The 12,471-nt window shown below is 42.7% G+C and overlaps 1 protein-coding gene across 2 annotated transcripts; it reads right to left on the reverse strand.

Moving 5' to 3' along the window:
* Positions 1-4,322: 4,322 nt before the first annotated feature.
* On the reverse strand, positions 4,323-10,456 carry LOC108044940. 2 transcript variants are annotated; one of them, XM_017124108.2, is made up of 3 exons: positions 6,133-6,386; positions 5,185-5,510; positions 4,323-5,119 (listed from the first exon to the last, which is right to left on the reverse strand). In XM_017124108.2, the coding sequence occupies exons 1-3, from the start codon at positions 6,251-6,253 to the stop codon at positions 4,643-4,645; spliced, it is 924 nt and encodes a 307-aa protein (XP_016979597.1). In that variant the 5' UTR covers positions 6,254-6,386; the 3' UTR covers positions 4,323-4,642. The 2 variants fall into 2 exon arrangements, 1 of the variants encoding a protein (XP_016979597.1); XR_001769325.1 differs by lacking the exons at positions 4,323-5,119; positions 6,133-6,386 and adding exons at positions 9,298-9,342; positions 10,230-10,456 and having other exon boundaries at positions 5,399-5,510.
* Between the last annotated feature and the right edge of the window lie 2,015 nt (positions 10,457-12,471).

The following is a 12,471-nucleotide window of genomic DNA, read 5'->3' on the forward strand; positions in this document are numbered from 1 at the left end:
ATGTTTATTGGAAAACAATATATTAATATTAACCAATTGCTAATTTTTCCATTTAGTAATTGACCTTTTCCTTAACATTGTTATTTATCTACCAAATATTTATTTCACTTAAAATTAGTATTTCAAAGTGCACAGTATTATTAGTACACATTAAATTAAAACATAACCCACTAATCGTTGATAATGAATGTAAATTGTAAATATTGGTTTAGTTTTAGCACTTACCTAGTCGTAACATGAATTTCGTAATGAGAAAATGTTGCATTTCAAATGTTTTAAAAGTATAAGTAAAAAGATTAAGTTTGTCGACCATTAAAATTTGAGAATATTTGCATTGATATAAAAATAACTGTAACTAAGAACTACAATATTTCAGCCTCAAGACTGACAACCTATTCTTTAAAATTAAAATCTTTAAGTGAAGTATGGATGGATTAATTAATTTTGGATTTTAAAAAGTTTCAACTATTCAGTTAATTGGTTAATTCTATGATAGATATTATGGCATATATATTTTTGCATAAATGTTATTGTAAAATCTTAAACACTTTTTGTAAAAATTTTGATTTTTATTGGAGAGATTACGGCGAGGATTATTGACTTACCACTGTTGCAATTCTGGTTTGGTTGGCAAACCTTTGTAAACACCCGCCCAGTGGGCCAGGTACTCCCGACACGGGTATCCCGATGACCGATGCCCAATGGCCGGTACCTAGGCCTCCCCTTTTCCCTTTTCAGTTTCGAGGGCTTGCACAATTGACGGGCTAATTAAATCGAGAGTTGTGCTGCATTTGTTTTTGTGGGCAGCGCGTACGGAATTATGGCCGCATTGTTTGGCAGCCCAAAACAGCTGTAGATGGCCAGATAGCGGAGCCGAGGACCAAAGGGCAACGGGCAACGGACAACGGACAGTTCGTCCTTGCGTCTAACCGTAAGTGCAGCAACTGCTGCAGGAAGCAGCCGTGTCGCGCAGCGGGGCCACTCGCCTTGATTTTTGCCGCGGGGCAGGACTCGGAGGACTCGTTGGACTCGCAGGACCCACAACCCACAGAGAGGGACTCGCACATATATCAAGGTGGCAGCACACCTTTTGTGCCTCCTTTGGGAAACGGGCAAATAGGCGGCCAGTCGACCAGTCGGCACAAAAATAAAACACACATCGAATCCCAGACAATTCGCACCCGGAGCAACAGCTTCATCTAGGGGGTATGGTTGTGTCTATATCTACCCTAGATGGACACGATTATTGCATTGATGAGCTCCTGCTGCTGCTGTCGGTACACACACACACAGGACTGCCGGCGGGTGGCAAAACCCCATCCCCAGTCTCTACTTGCAACTCCTTGCCGACTTTCTGTTTTACTTGCGATTCGTTCTGGACAACAAAAATATTTTGCTACAAAATTGAGCTGTCCTGTGAGGTCCTCTCGGCTGGCATTGAATGCATTGTGTCCTGTCATGGTGTAATTTTTTAGCGGCGTAGCGAATGCTAAGGATACGCTTTAATTGCCGCAGCGAACACCTCGACCTCGAGAAGGAAGGTTAACCAACAGAAACAAACACAGATGCATTCGCAGCAACGAGGAGAACCATCCGTCATTACACGCTGCTTAGCTCCTGTCCCTTTCGCAGGACCTGATCTGATCCGCCTACCTACCGACCCTCCTGTCTTCGTATCGCAGGAGGAGTAGGAGTAGAAGGCGGCGGAGGAGGAGAAGGAGGAGGTGTGAGTTTCTCGTTCCTCCGAGCCCAGTTGTTTTGATGTTTTTTGATTATGCGTAAAATCGCTCGCTTTATCAAGATCTCCAACTGCAATTCTCACATCCGAAACGGTAACTTAAACGGTTAGTTAGACGATTTGCTTGTTTGTTTGTTTCCGCCGCTCATCCGATCTTCAATTGCCGTTGCAATTGGCATTTGCTATGGACCTTAATCTCGCACGGAAGGGATTGATTGAGAAAATCGTTAGTCGGCTTTGACCCTTTGATTTAATTTGCCTCATTGAAATCGTATATGATAATGAACTCAATAAGGGATAAGTAACAAATATGTTATAGGTTCGATATAAGGAAATGCTATTATTGTATTATATTTTCATTCTTCCTTTAATTTCGATAATAACAAATAATATCAATCAATTTAATAAACTATTTAAAGTATGCGAAATTTGGTTTTAAATATGACTTATTATCATCTACCTCTTTAAGGGTATAAGTTTTTTTTATATATTGTTATACACAATACAGTGAAAACATTAAATTATAGATATTAAACCAGAAGTGATGTTACAAATATTATATTATACCTTAGCATATTACGGTTTATGTTTGCTGAAATTGGCAAAAACAGCTAGACTTATTTTTTTATAACTTCTTTACATTTTTTACAACAATTTTATATATACTACCGTTCCCATGGCAGCTATGTAAATGATATAGTTGTTTGATTGTGGCCGTTTTGAATGTATATCACTTTATAAAGCAGAAAAACCCCGTATATAGCATAAAGACTAAGAGACTAAGTGTTTAACTAAACAGACATTGGACCCAGAAAAAATATCCATTTTAAATTGCGGCCATGTCTTCACTTCACTTGCAGAATACACATTTTTTTTAATATTATGCTTTTGCTTGATAAACTTAATTCAAATCTTGGTAGTGATTGAAAGCAAAGGGGATTTGTTTAATTTCCATGTTGGCATGTCTCTTGTTCTGGACACTTTAATTAAATCTGGACCGACTGCGTTAAGAGAGGGGAAGGGGGGAGGGGCTGTGCACTGCGACCTCGCACTTGTGTGGGTGGCACAGCCCCATCGGGGCCGCTGCTGATTGGCCCGCCGCCCACTGAGCGTCACTCCGAAGACGAGCGGCCACGAAGCGGCTTGGCCAATAACAGCGTGGCGAACACGCTCCGAGAGAGAAAGATAGAGAGAGAGAGTGTGGGGGAGAAGCGCCAGAGAGAGCTAGAGAGCGGCCGCACACTCGAGTGGAAGAGCGGCGGAGGTGCCAACAGGTTGCATTGAGAGGAAGAGGTAAAGAGCGCGAAAAGATAGAGAGCGGCGAACAGGTTGTCTCGAACGCAATGGAATAGAGCGGAGTCGAGTGGATTTTCATTCATAAACCCCGCTGTCTGCCATCCGCTGCAGCAGAGCAGCTGCTCTGCCGCTGACTCAATGCGGCGCAGCTTGCTGGGAATTTACAGCTACGCCGGTTTTGGGGGACTGACGCCATTGCCACGCGAACTGCACCTATCCCCATACCCATACCCATCCCCATCCCATAGTTGCACCATCTTTGATCGCTCCTAACCGATCCGATTACCTTACTCAACCCTCCCCAGGAAAATACCAAAAAAAAAAAGAGGGGAAAAAAGGACGGGGAAGCCAGCGAAGTGGCAACGGTAAAATTAGTCCCTCCTCGAAGGCAACACAATACCCCTGCAGAACAAGCCACACTACAGATACGAAAAGATCCTACAGATACTACAGACACTACAAACAGTATCTCCACCACACGCACAGATCACGCGACAATTGCCCAACATTCTGCCTAATGGTTCATGAGTCACTAGCCCGCGGTACTTGGGGTTTTCTCAAAGCCCACGGCGAGCGAGTGAAAAACCTCGTGTATCTAGCGGAACGTGCCCCGGGCACGAGCTATACGAGCTATTCGAGCTATTCGAGCCATAATGGGATGGGTCGGGGCACAGGTGACGAGTCGGGCCGAAAATGGAATCTCGCACATTCCCCAAGTATTTCCGATCGGGGGAGTGGTAATTGGCATATTGGGCTAAGGGTCTAAGGTATCAGAAACAACGATCTACAGCGTAGTCACCCTACAACCCCTTCTATGCCATTGCATCTTTCAATGAACTCCAATTACACTGAAAGCCCAAGTCTATAAACTTTACCTAATACTAAAAATAATAAGTTATTTAGGCTGGAAATAAACTCTTAAACTCTTCGAGCTTCCCAAAAATCTGATCTGAATTCTCAAAACGGAAAAGCTGAAACAAACTATGAGTAGAGATATTCAATGCAAAATTCAATATTTAATGACTCATAATTTTTGCTTGTAAAAATTATATTTTGGATTAAGCTAATGTATAGTTATTGTAGACGTTTTAAATTTCATTGACTCACAACAATTGCAACAGAATCATTTGACCTCTCCAATCACATAGGAAATGAATGTACAAATCTGAAAATTGGCCATTCATAATTTGAACATCGGTTGCTGCGTTCTAGTATTTTATGAATGACTTTTTATGGACCCTATCAGGAAAACCACCGAAGTCCCCTGATGCAATGAAAACTATTCTGCTATTGCGCATAATCAGTATACTTTATTCATAGTCGTAATACAATAGTACAAAAAAATACACTTAAGACATATTTTCATAAATTATCGAGCCTACAGGGCGGTGAATGCGTTGTGTGAGTATGGTCATATGTATATAAATAGGATGCGAAAGCGATATAAATACGATGGGATGTGCTAGGGACCAATAAGTTATAATAAATAATAGGGTCTAAGGCGGGTGTGGTTGTCTAGTTGACAAATAGGATACAAATAGGATTAGAGTACGTGATTGAGATTTCAGTGGGTCATCGGAGGCGATTCTTTTTGGTTTGGCTTGTTGTTCATGGAACGTGGCTGGAACCAGCCGATTGGGATGGATTGAGCAGCTGGTCGTACTTGTACTCCACGATGGTCAACACCTTTATGGTCTCCACGGCGGTCAGGAACGCGACGTCGGGGGTGCTGTTGTTGTAGTGTGCGTTCCGCGGGTTGCACGATTCTTGCGTGTTAGTTACATTCAGTGCCTCGTGGATATTGTGTTCAAAGAACTCCGTAAGGTAGAAGTAGAAGCAGTGCCATTGTTGGTAATTGTATTTAATGTTATCGAACAGGCTCTGCAAAATAAGCAGGCTCTCCAAGATGACGGGCATCTCCTTGGTGATATTGGTCACCTTGCCCTCGTAGGAGAACTCCTGCGTGTGACTGTCGAACTGAACCTTTTTCACTTCAGCCTGCAGCGGATGATTCAGTGCCAGATCGTGATAACTGTACTTTTTGATTTGACCCTCCAAAGAGCGGTTGTCTGCATTTTGTTCCAACTATTTAATCGGAAGTGGGAAATTAGCATTTCTGGTGCCCCTTAGCATTAGATTGATTCACTTACATATTCGTTGAGCAGGCAGATGATGGCCTTCTTAGTGTTATTGGCCACTTCGCGAGCCGATTTGAGTTCCTTGATTCGCTGTACATTTTCTAAATTCATATTGCTGCAAAACGGCCTTCCCTCGGTTGTGTTCGTAATCAAACGTGTCAATTTCTTTTGCCTTGCGAGCTCCGGAGGTGTAGATCGCGCGTGCTGGTGGTGATGGTGTTGCGGCAAGATTAGGTGTAGTCCTCGAGCTTTGCGTGGGGCGGCGGATGTCCCCGTTGGCCAGCTGGCGGCGACTGTGAGAAGCAGCAGGACACCCAGGAGCCAGCACTTGGCGGGAGCTGTAAGGATAGAGGTTGAGCATCAGTAGGGTTTCAGATCAGGCAGGGTTTTTGCATCTCTACAGTCGGTAAGAGTAATAGGACAAAAACATATAGATCGTAAGGAAAAAATCAGTTTACTACTACTAAGTCAGTAGTACCTATATGCTTTTAAATCACTACAATCGGTACAAGTAGAAGAGAATCACAGATAGAACACTGATTGAAATTAAAATAAAAGTAAAGGAAATGTAAATAACACTCGGATTGTTAAGTAAAAATCAGTTTACTAGTACTAAGTCAGTAGTACTTATATGATTTTAAATCACTTGAACCGAATGAATTGAAATTAAAATAATGTAAAAGAAAAGTAAAAGTAAGAGAAATGAAATTGTTAAGTAAAAAGTAAAGGGATACAAGAGTTTCGCTCTAATAATTCACTTTATCACTTCCACTTTTAATTTACGCTTCTGTCAGTTTCTGTTTGCCGTGAACTAATTTGAGGCTAGACGCGCTTCCCTGTTTGCCAAGTGACACAGATCTAGATACACGCTTTATGGCGGACGTGATTCAGAGGTGCGGAGATGCAGAAAAGCGGATATGCGGATATGCGGATATGCGGATATGCTAACTAGGCACTTACACACTCGGCCGAAACTGGGGAGGGCGGCGGTTTGTTGAGAGCAGGTCCTTGGCGCAGGACTCTGTTGCAGTCGCTCCGAGGAGCAGGACTCCGAGGTGGCAATTGCAGTGGTAGTGGCCATTTCAGACTTGTTTTTTTTTTTGACTTATGGGATCAGTACTCGCGATCGCGATTTTTGGACTGTTCACTTGGTTGGTTTTTGGCTTGTGACACTGAGTTTATTTTATTTTCTTGTGCTAGGGCTCTGAGCGCTTAAAAGCTGGCGTCTGGGCTCTGCGAGATCTTACAGTTAATGAGGATTTGGGGCACACTGCCTCTACTTAAATACCGCAATCCGGCGCTATCAATAGCCGAAGCCGCACGAGCGGCACAGCGCGTGGCCGAGCATTTTTTTTGTATAAGTTTTACGCACACACATCAACTACTCTCAGGCAGTGCTCGCAGCAGCAGCAAGTGCGGTACCAACAACAACCATAGCAAACAACATCATCGGCAAGCGGTCGTTGACGACAGTATTTTCGCCAGCCAATGGAATCGTAGCATCTTGACGCGTGCTAACTGAACTTCGATAAAAGCTAAATGCGAAAATAAACCTTACTCTCACGGAGACCTATTCTTTGCAATGGGCTATTGATCAAGAATAAGTCGACTCTGACTCAGACTCAGACTGGGAATAGCTATTCCCTGGTCGGTAATAGTATTAGTGATGGCACTTGCCATTGACGTTTGTTTTCTTCCTGTTTTTGCAGAAAGTGAGTTGCCTCTCCCACCCGATCCACCCGAAGTAATTTATGCACACACGCTTCATGGCCCAAAACGGATGTCACATTGAATTCTTGTACCCTACACTTTGGCATGGGATTTGATCGGTACATGCGCCTTGCCTCAGAAACTATTTCAAATTTGGTTGTTACTTATCTAAGACCGAGATTTGAGAACAATACATTTTGCTTTGCCAGCCTCTTTTCTGATTTTTATTTAAAACAAGGTAGATAGCCACCTTAAAACCCACACATTTTAACCTGTTTGATAGCTGGGTAAAAGCGCATTAGCTTGATTCTTGGAATGCAAGTGGGGAACGCATTTGAACTGTTGCTATTATAATCAAATTAGCTCTAGATCCAACTATACTGAATCACCGAAGAAGTATATGAATTTGAAGACCCATTGAGAAATCAAACACAGGGACTATCTTCTCGATAGAGCTCCCGTTTACTTTGGTCGACTTTGCTGTGGTTGCGGATGACTTGGTTGCTGCGGTTTACTTGCGATTATTGAGGCGGGAGCCACTTGCTTGGCATGAACGCGTCGTTCCTTAGGCATTTCCGATCGATCGCCTGGCACGTGCCCGCACCGAACACTGAATGGAAACGGCCTGGCCGGCGGACTTGACTTGACTTCGCCGCTTCACTTGACTTGGCTTGACTTGACTTGACTTGGCCAACGTGGACTTCGGCCAAGAGATGGGCAGTATGGCGGCAGTATAAGAGACCCCAGACAGACAGTCTCTTCTATTCCGCTCACTGCACGGCACCCACACACGCCAGGAGTTACTCATTCGCTCTGACGATCGCACTTGATTAGCCTGATTCCTCCTGGGATTTGATAAGTACGAACTTCCGCAACGGAGTCCAGTTTTACCCAATTACTTTTTTTATGAAGCGGTTGCGGGGACGGGGGCATTTATTTGCCAGTCCAGATTGCAAGCGCTGTTTTCCCCCCCAAACCCTCCTGGCTTTGATTTTACACAACCAACTATTGTTGACTGCTAATTATCACACTAGGTAATGTGCTAACTTTGGGCACGCACAAATCTCGGTCTATCCAAAGTTCCGCTATCTTCCGTTCCTGTTTGCCTTTCCCTTTTTAGAAATGACCATCCATTGATGATTACTTCCACAGTGACGTACATTGTACTAAACATAGAGCCGTACTAGCTATGTGACGGAAATATCGCAACAGAATTGCGATCGAAAAGGTTGAGCCAATCTGTGGGTCCTCATTACCATGTATGGCAAATATAAACAGAGAAATACTTCGCGTTCTACGGCACACGCGACTGACGCTGTCGCAGTTTTTATCAGCCAGGGTACAAGTGTACTTCTATTTTTAATTCATTCATAAGGCAAGAATCATTTGAAGCCCCTGGGGTATTACTGCCGCTCAGAAAGCAGGAAACTTGGTTGCTATTTGGGGACAAATTAATGTTCTAATGTTTAAGGACTCCTAATTTTCTCAGCTCTCACCATTGTCACAATATCTCGCATCTCTAAGATTTTCAGCAGTATTTACTTGTATTTGATTATTTTTAAATCGGTCACTTTTAGCTTTACTAAAAGTTTCCTGTGAGGCTGATATTAAACTTTCCATTAAAATCGACTGGATTGTTGTAAGAGCTATGAAACGACTTGAAAATTATGTATTTTATTGAATACAAAGAAATCCCTGGCTTACAGAATGAATGAATGACGAATCAGAGCGCTTAAGACTCAGTCCTTTGATAGCTTCCTATTCGGACTGTGATCCTCTACCCTTGACCGACTGAAACGGGCGGTGACGCAAATGCAGAACCCAGAACCGCTGTGAGGAAATACCCCAGTCGGCGACTCGGATTGCCGTCACCTGTCATTTGGGAGTGGGCCAAACTGACCACAGACACTCTGGGCAGTTTCAATACGATGGGTAAATCACCGAGCGCCGTTGCTCCGTATTTGCTTTTGTGGTTAGAAACTGCCCCGGCTCTCTAGCTTTCCGAGCTCTCCAGCTCGACGCGTCATCTCCCATTCAGGCCAATTCGGATTGGATCTTGGATCTTGGATCTCGGATCTGAAATTGGGGGACCAAGGGGATCGGGGGGACCGGGCACACTCACTTGTTTGCCCAGCGCATTATATTATGAATGGAGCGCTGTGGGAAGCACTTGGGATGTCGTACCGCCTAGCCAAACAATTAAACAAGGGGCTCGGATCGACAGGTGAGAGAAGAGGCTATTTTTGGCACTGGCCATCTTCCACAAGTCATCGAGGTGCGAGCTGTGACGCACTGGGGTTCCCTGAACCGGGTTCCTGTTACCTTGTTAGCTTAACTGGGTACATTAAGTATACGCCATATTAAGTATACGTAACGAAACAACTTAATCAACTACAAACTTTATTTGGAACTCACCTCAGTTTAGTCACGCGAAGTGGTTGAATCAAAAGCCACAGAGTGCTGCAATAAAATAAATAAATAAAAGGGATATCATATCATTTCAAGGCCACAAACAAACTGGAAATTAATCAGTTGGCTTTCCCTCACCCCAAAAGTAGGCAATGTTCAGGGGAAAAGCTTTCCATACAAAAGCTTTTTAAAAGCTAGAAATTGTGGACTGCTTTCAGGCACCTCTACTAACAGTCGCGTCCCTCACGGACTCTGATCAAGTAGAAAGTCTCAAAAAGTGGCATTTGTGAATTTACCCAGAGAGATGCTGCTATTTCACTTGCCCCCTCTCCCCTTTCTCACACGTTTCTTGTTGGCTTGATTTATTTTTGGAACTAAACACGAAATGTGATGGCAACTGGTAACAGACAACAGGTCATTCCCGCAAACGTTTAACCCTGGACTATACTAACAATTTTCAAATTCTCAATAGCCAATATATACTAACTATTAAAAGAAGTTTAAAATTGTTATTTTTATTCACAAAGGAAAATTGATCAACTTAAAAAAAATTTTTTTTAGGCCATATTTATATTATTAATTGTCAAAACTTTCACAACTCGATAATTTTAGGCAGATAACAATAATTATTTTATAATAAATTTATTGATTTAATAAAGTAAATAATTTATATATGAACTAGTTAATTGTGTCTCGTTAAACTCCTAGTTTCCCCTGTGAATGTTAGCTTTTGGGTCAGAATTTTTAAATAAAACCATAAAAGGGTGATCAAAATTTGGCTGGCTAAAGAAAGCTAGAACGCCCCCGACAAGCTTTTCTATCTCTCTCACCTATGTTTGCTGCTTTCTCATGCGCTCTTCCTCTCCTTGTCTGACACCCATGTTTTAATGGCTATTGGAGATCTTCAAAGCGGTTTCCCATTCGCATTGTTTACTCACCTTTTTCGCTGGGGGCAGCTTTGTCGACGGTGTCACGGTACGAATGCTTTTGCCGCAGGTGTCCAGGCAAGCCCACGTTAATTATGTGCCGCGAAAAATTCACGAAAAATCCCCGAAATGGCGATGGATCTGAACACTTTTTACTCCACACAGGTAAGGGCTTAATGAGGCGATTGAAAAACAACGGACGCAGCAGAACCGGCGATGTCGAATGATGAAAATAAACTGAGTCAAACCGAACAGAATCGACTGCTGGATGAGCTGAAATGGGCAGCGATGTTCGCAGCAGAGCAACTGCGTTTTATTTGACTAATGTAAGTACTGACAGACCCAAAAGTCCGTCCTATATACCTGTTTCATTGTTTTTAATGTTCCCACGTATCACGAGGCCTGTTGTTCCCAAATAACTTAGAAAATTTAAGGGTCTTTTCCAATGCAAGTGATCGTTTTACTATTTTACTGTAGACAAATGATTGTTAATGCATGACACTTCAAATATCTTTACTAGAAATCCACTTATTAGCGACATGACTGTAAAAAGGTTTGTGTATGCGCTATTCGTGGGTTTGAGTACGAGCTACAAAGCGCATGGTTTGAAGGTCTGCTGTGCATTAGAAAAAATTTAAAATACACAATTTTAATAACATTTTCATTACAATAGAAAGCATTTCTATAAAAAAAAGTCTAGGAGCTTAAAGACCTACGATGAGAAAGAGACGACGCAGATTGGTATATAATAATCTAATCGTAAGAACCGAAGTTTTGAAATGCCTATTTGGCTAAATCATTAAGCGTAATCTGGGCAACAATGCGATGACAATGGCAGCTGTCAGCTAATTAGCCAACGAGGGTTGTGGCCTATAGCCTTCAATACCTGTTAGCCCTCCTGATTTGCACTTTCCTAATCACATTGGGACGTTTGTGTGCAGCTTTTGAATTTCACGCTTGAAATGCGACCATAGTTGGCTAGTATATACCTGCCACACACCACCTAACATCCACCAAGCCCACCTTGAGGGAATACACCCTGGCAGAAGGTATGCCCAATGGAACTGGACAACAACCACATTTGAAAACAAAAGCTTTATAAAATGATTTGCCCCTACGACCACTAACATTACTCATACGTATATAAATAAACCTTCCTCTTTCGCACAAAGTTTTGTAGGGTTTTTACTTACTTGAACGGGGTTAATAATCTGAAGCAAGACTCACAATAACTCATTAAAGTGAAGGTCAAATGAGCAAAAATGAAAAAATTGCGAAATAAATGAGAAATAAAAATATATAGAAAGCTAAAAAAAGATGGTGAGCTTTGGCAAATCATAATTTATAATTTCAATTATTAATATCAAACCTTTCAAAGCTCACCTCAAAATTTAGATATAGTAAAAAGTTGCTAAATTGAACAAATTTATTGATCCAAACCAGATTTTTAGAGGTATGCCCTATTGAATTATGGCTTTAGTAAATATAATTACTAAATATTGACTGACACAATAGGTTTTGAATATCCAAAGAATATGTTTGCTTATTATGATCAGATCGTGGAGTGTTTACACATTCAACATCTCACCTCATTCAGTTCTATTTTTATATATCAAAAGGTAATATGTTAAAAGGTGATGTAACGATGTATAGAAATGGTCCACAACTTGAAAACATAATGCTTTTACAGATGTGCGAGTTTGTAAAAGTCCAGAAAACTTGAAAGCATTTGTAGGGTATCCGAGGGTCCCTTTGGGTTCCCGCTCCACTTGTCTGGGGATGCGAAAGCCGATGCTGATGTGGCCCCGCTGGCTGTTTGGCCAGTCAAGCGTTGCATAAAGCGCATTAACATTTAATGCCTGCTGCCGGTAGGTCCCTTTTGTCCCCCCTGCCCCTCTGTCCCTTCGCCCCCTCGCCCCTCCGCTTTGCCGTTCCACCTGGCCAGGATGGCCGTCCATCCTGCCGAATTTGCGTTGCACACTTCGAGGCGCCGGTCGTGGCGAAACATTGAGATGAGCTGAGTTGGGCTGGATTGGGTTGGGTTGGGTCGAATGGATGTTTGATTTATGACTGGCCGCCGTGGGGCAGGGATCGGTGGTGTGGTGCCTCGGTGGTTCGGTGGCATGGTGGTTCGGCAGGTGGGTGCACTTGGCAGCCCCGCAGGCCATACCTTAGTGCCATCAATCAGGGGCAGGCGAAACCCAAGCCAGCCAAACAGACTCACAAGACCCCTTCAAAAATTAAATCGGCGGCA

Source organism: Drosophila rhopaloa, unplaced genomic scaffold, assembly GCF_018152115.1.
Source record: "Drosophila rhopaloa isolate 14029-0021.01 unplaced genomic scaffold, ASM1815211v1 contig_3, whole genome shotgun sequence".
Taxonomy (NCBI): Eukaryota; Metazoa; Arthropoda; class Insecta; order Diptera; family Drosophilidae; genus Drosophila; species Drosophila rhopaloa.

Excerpts from the sequence above, each read along its gene's own strand:
- LOC108044940 (XM_017124108.2), bottom strand. The coding sequence starts at position 6,253 with ATGGCCACTACCACTGCAATTGCCACCTCGGAGTCCTGCTCCTCGGAG. Across the intron at positions 5,511-6,132 it reads CCCCAGTTTCGGCCGAGTGT|CTCCCGCCAAGTGCTGGCTC; the intron begins GTAAGTGCCTAG and ends CTATCCTTACAG. Across the intron at positions 5,120-5,184 it reads TCTGCCTGCTCAACGAATAT|TTGGAACAAAATGCAGACAA; the intron begins GTAAGTGAATCA and ends CCGATTAAATAG.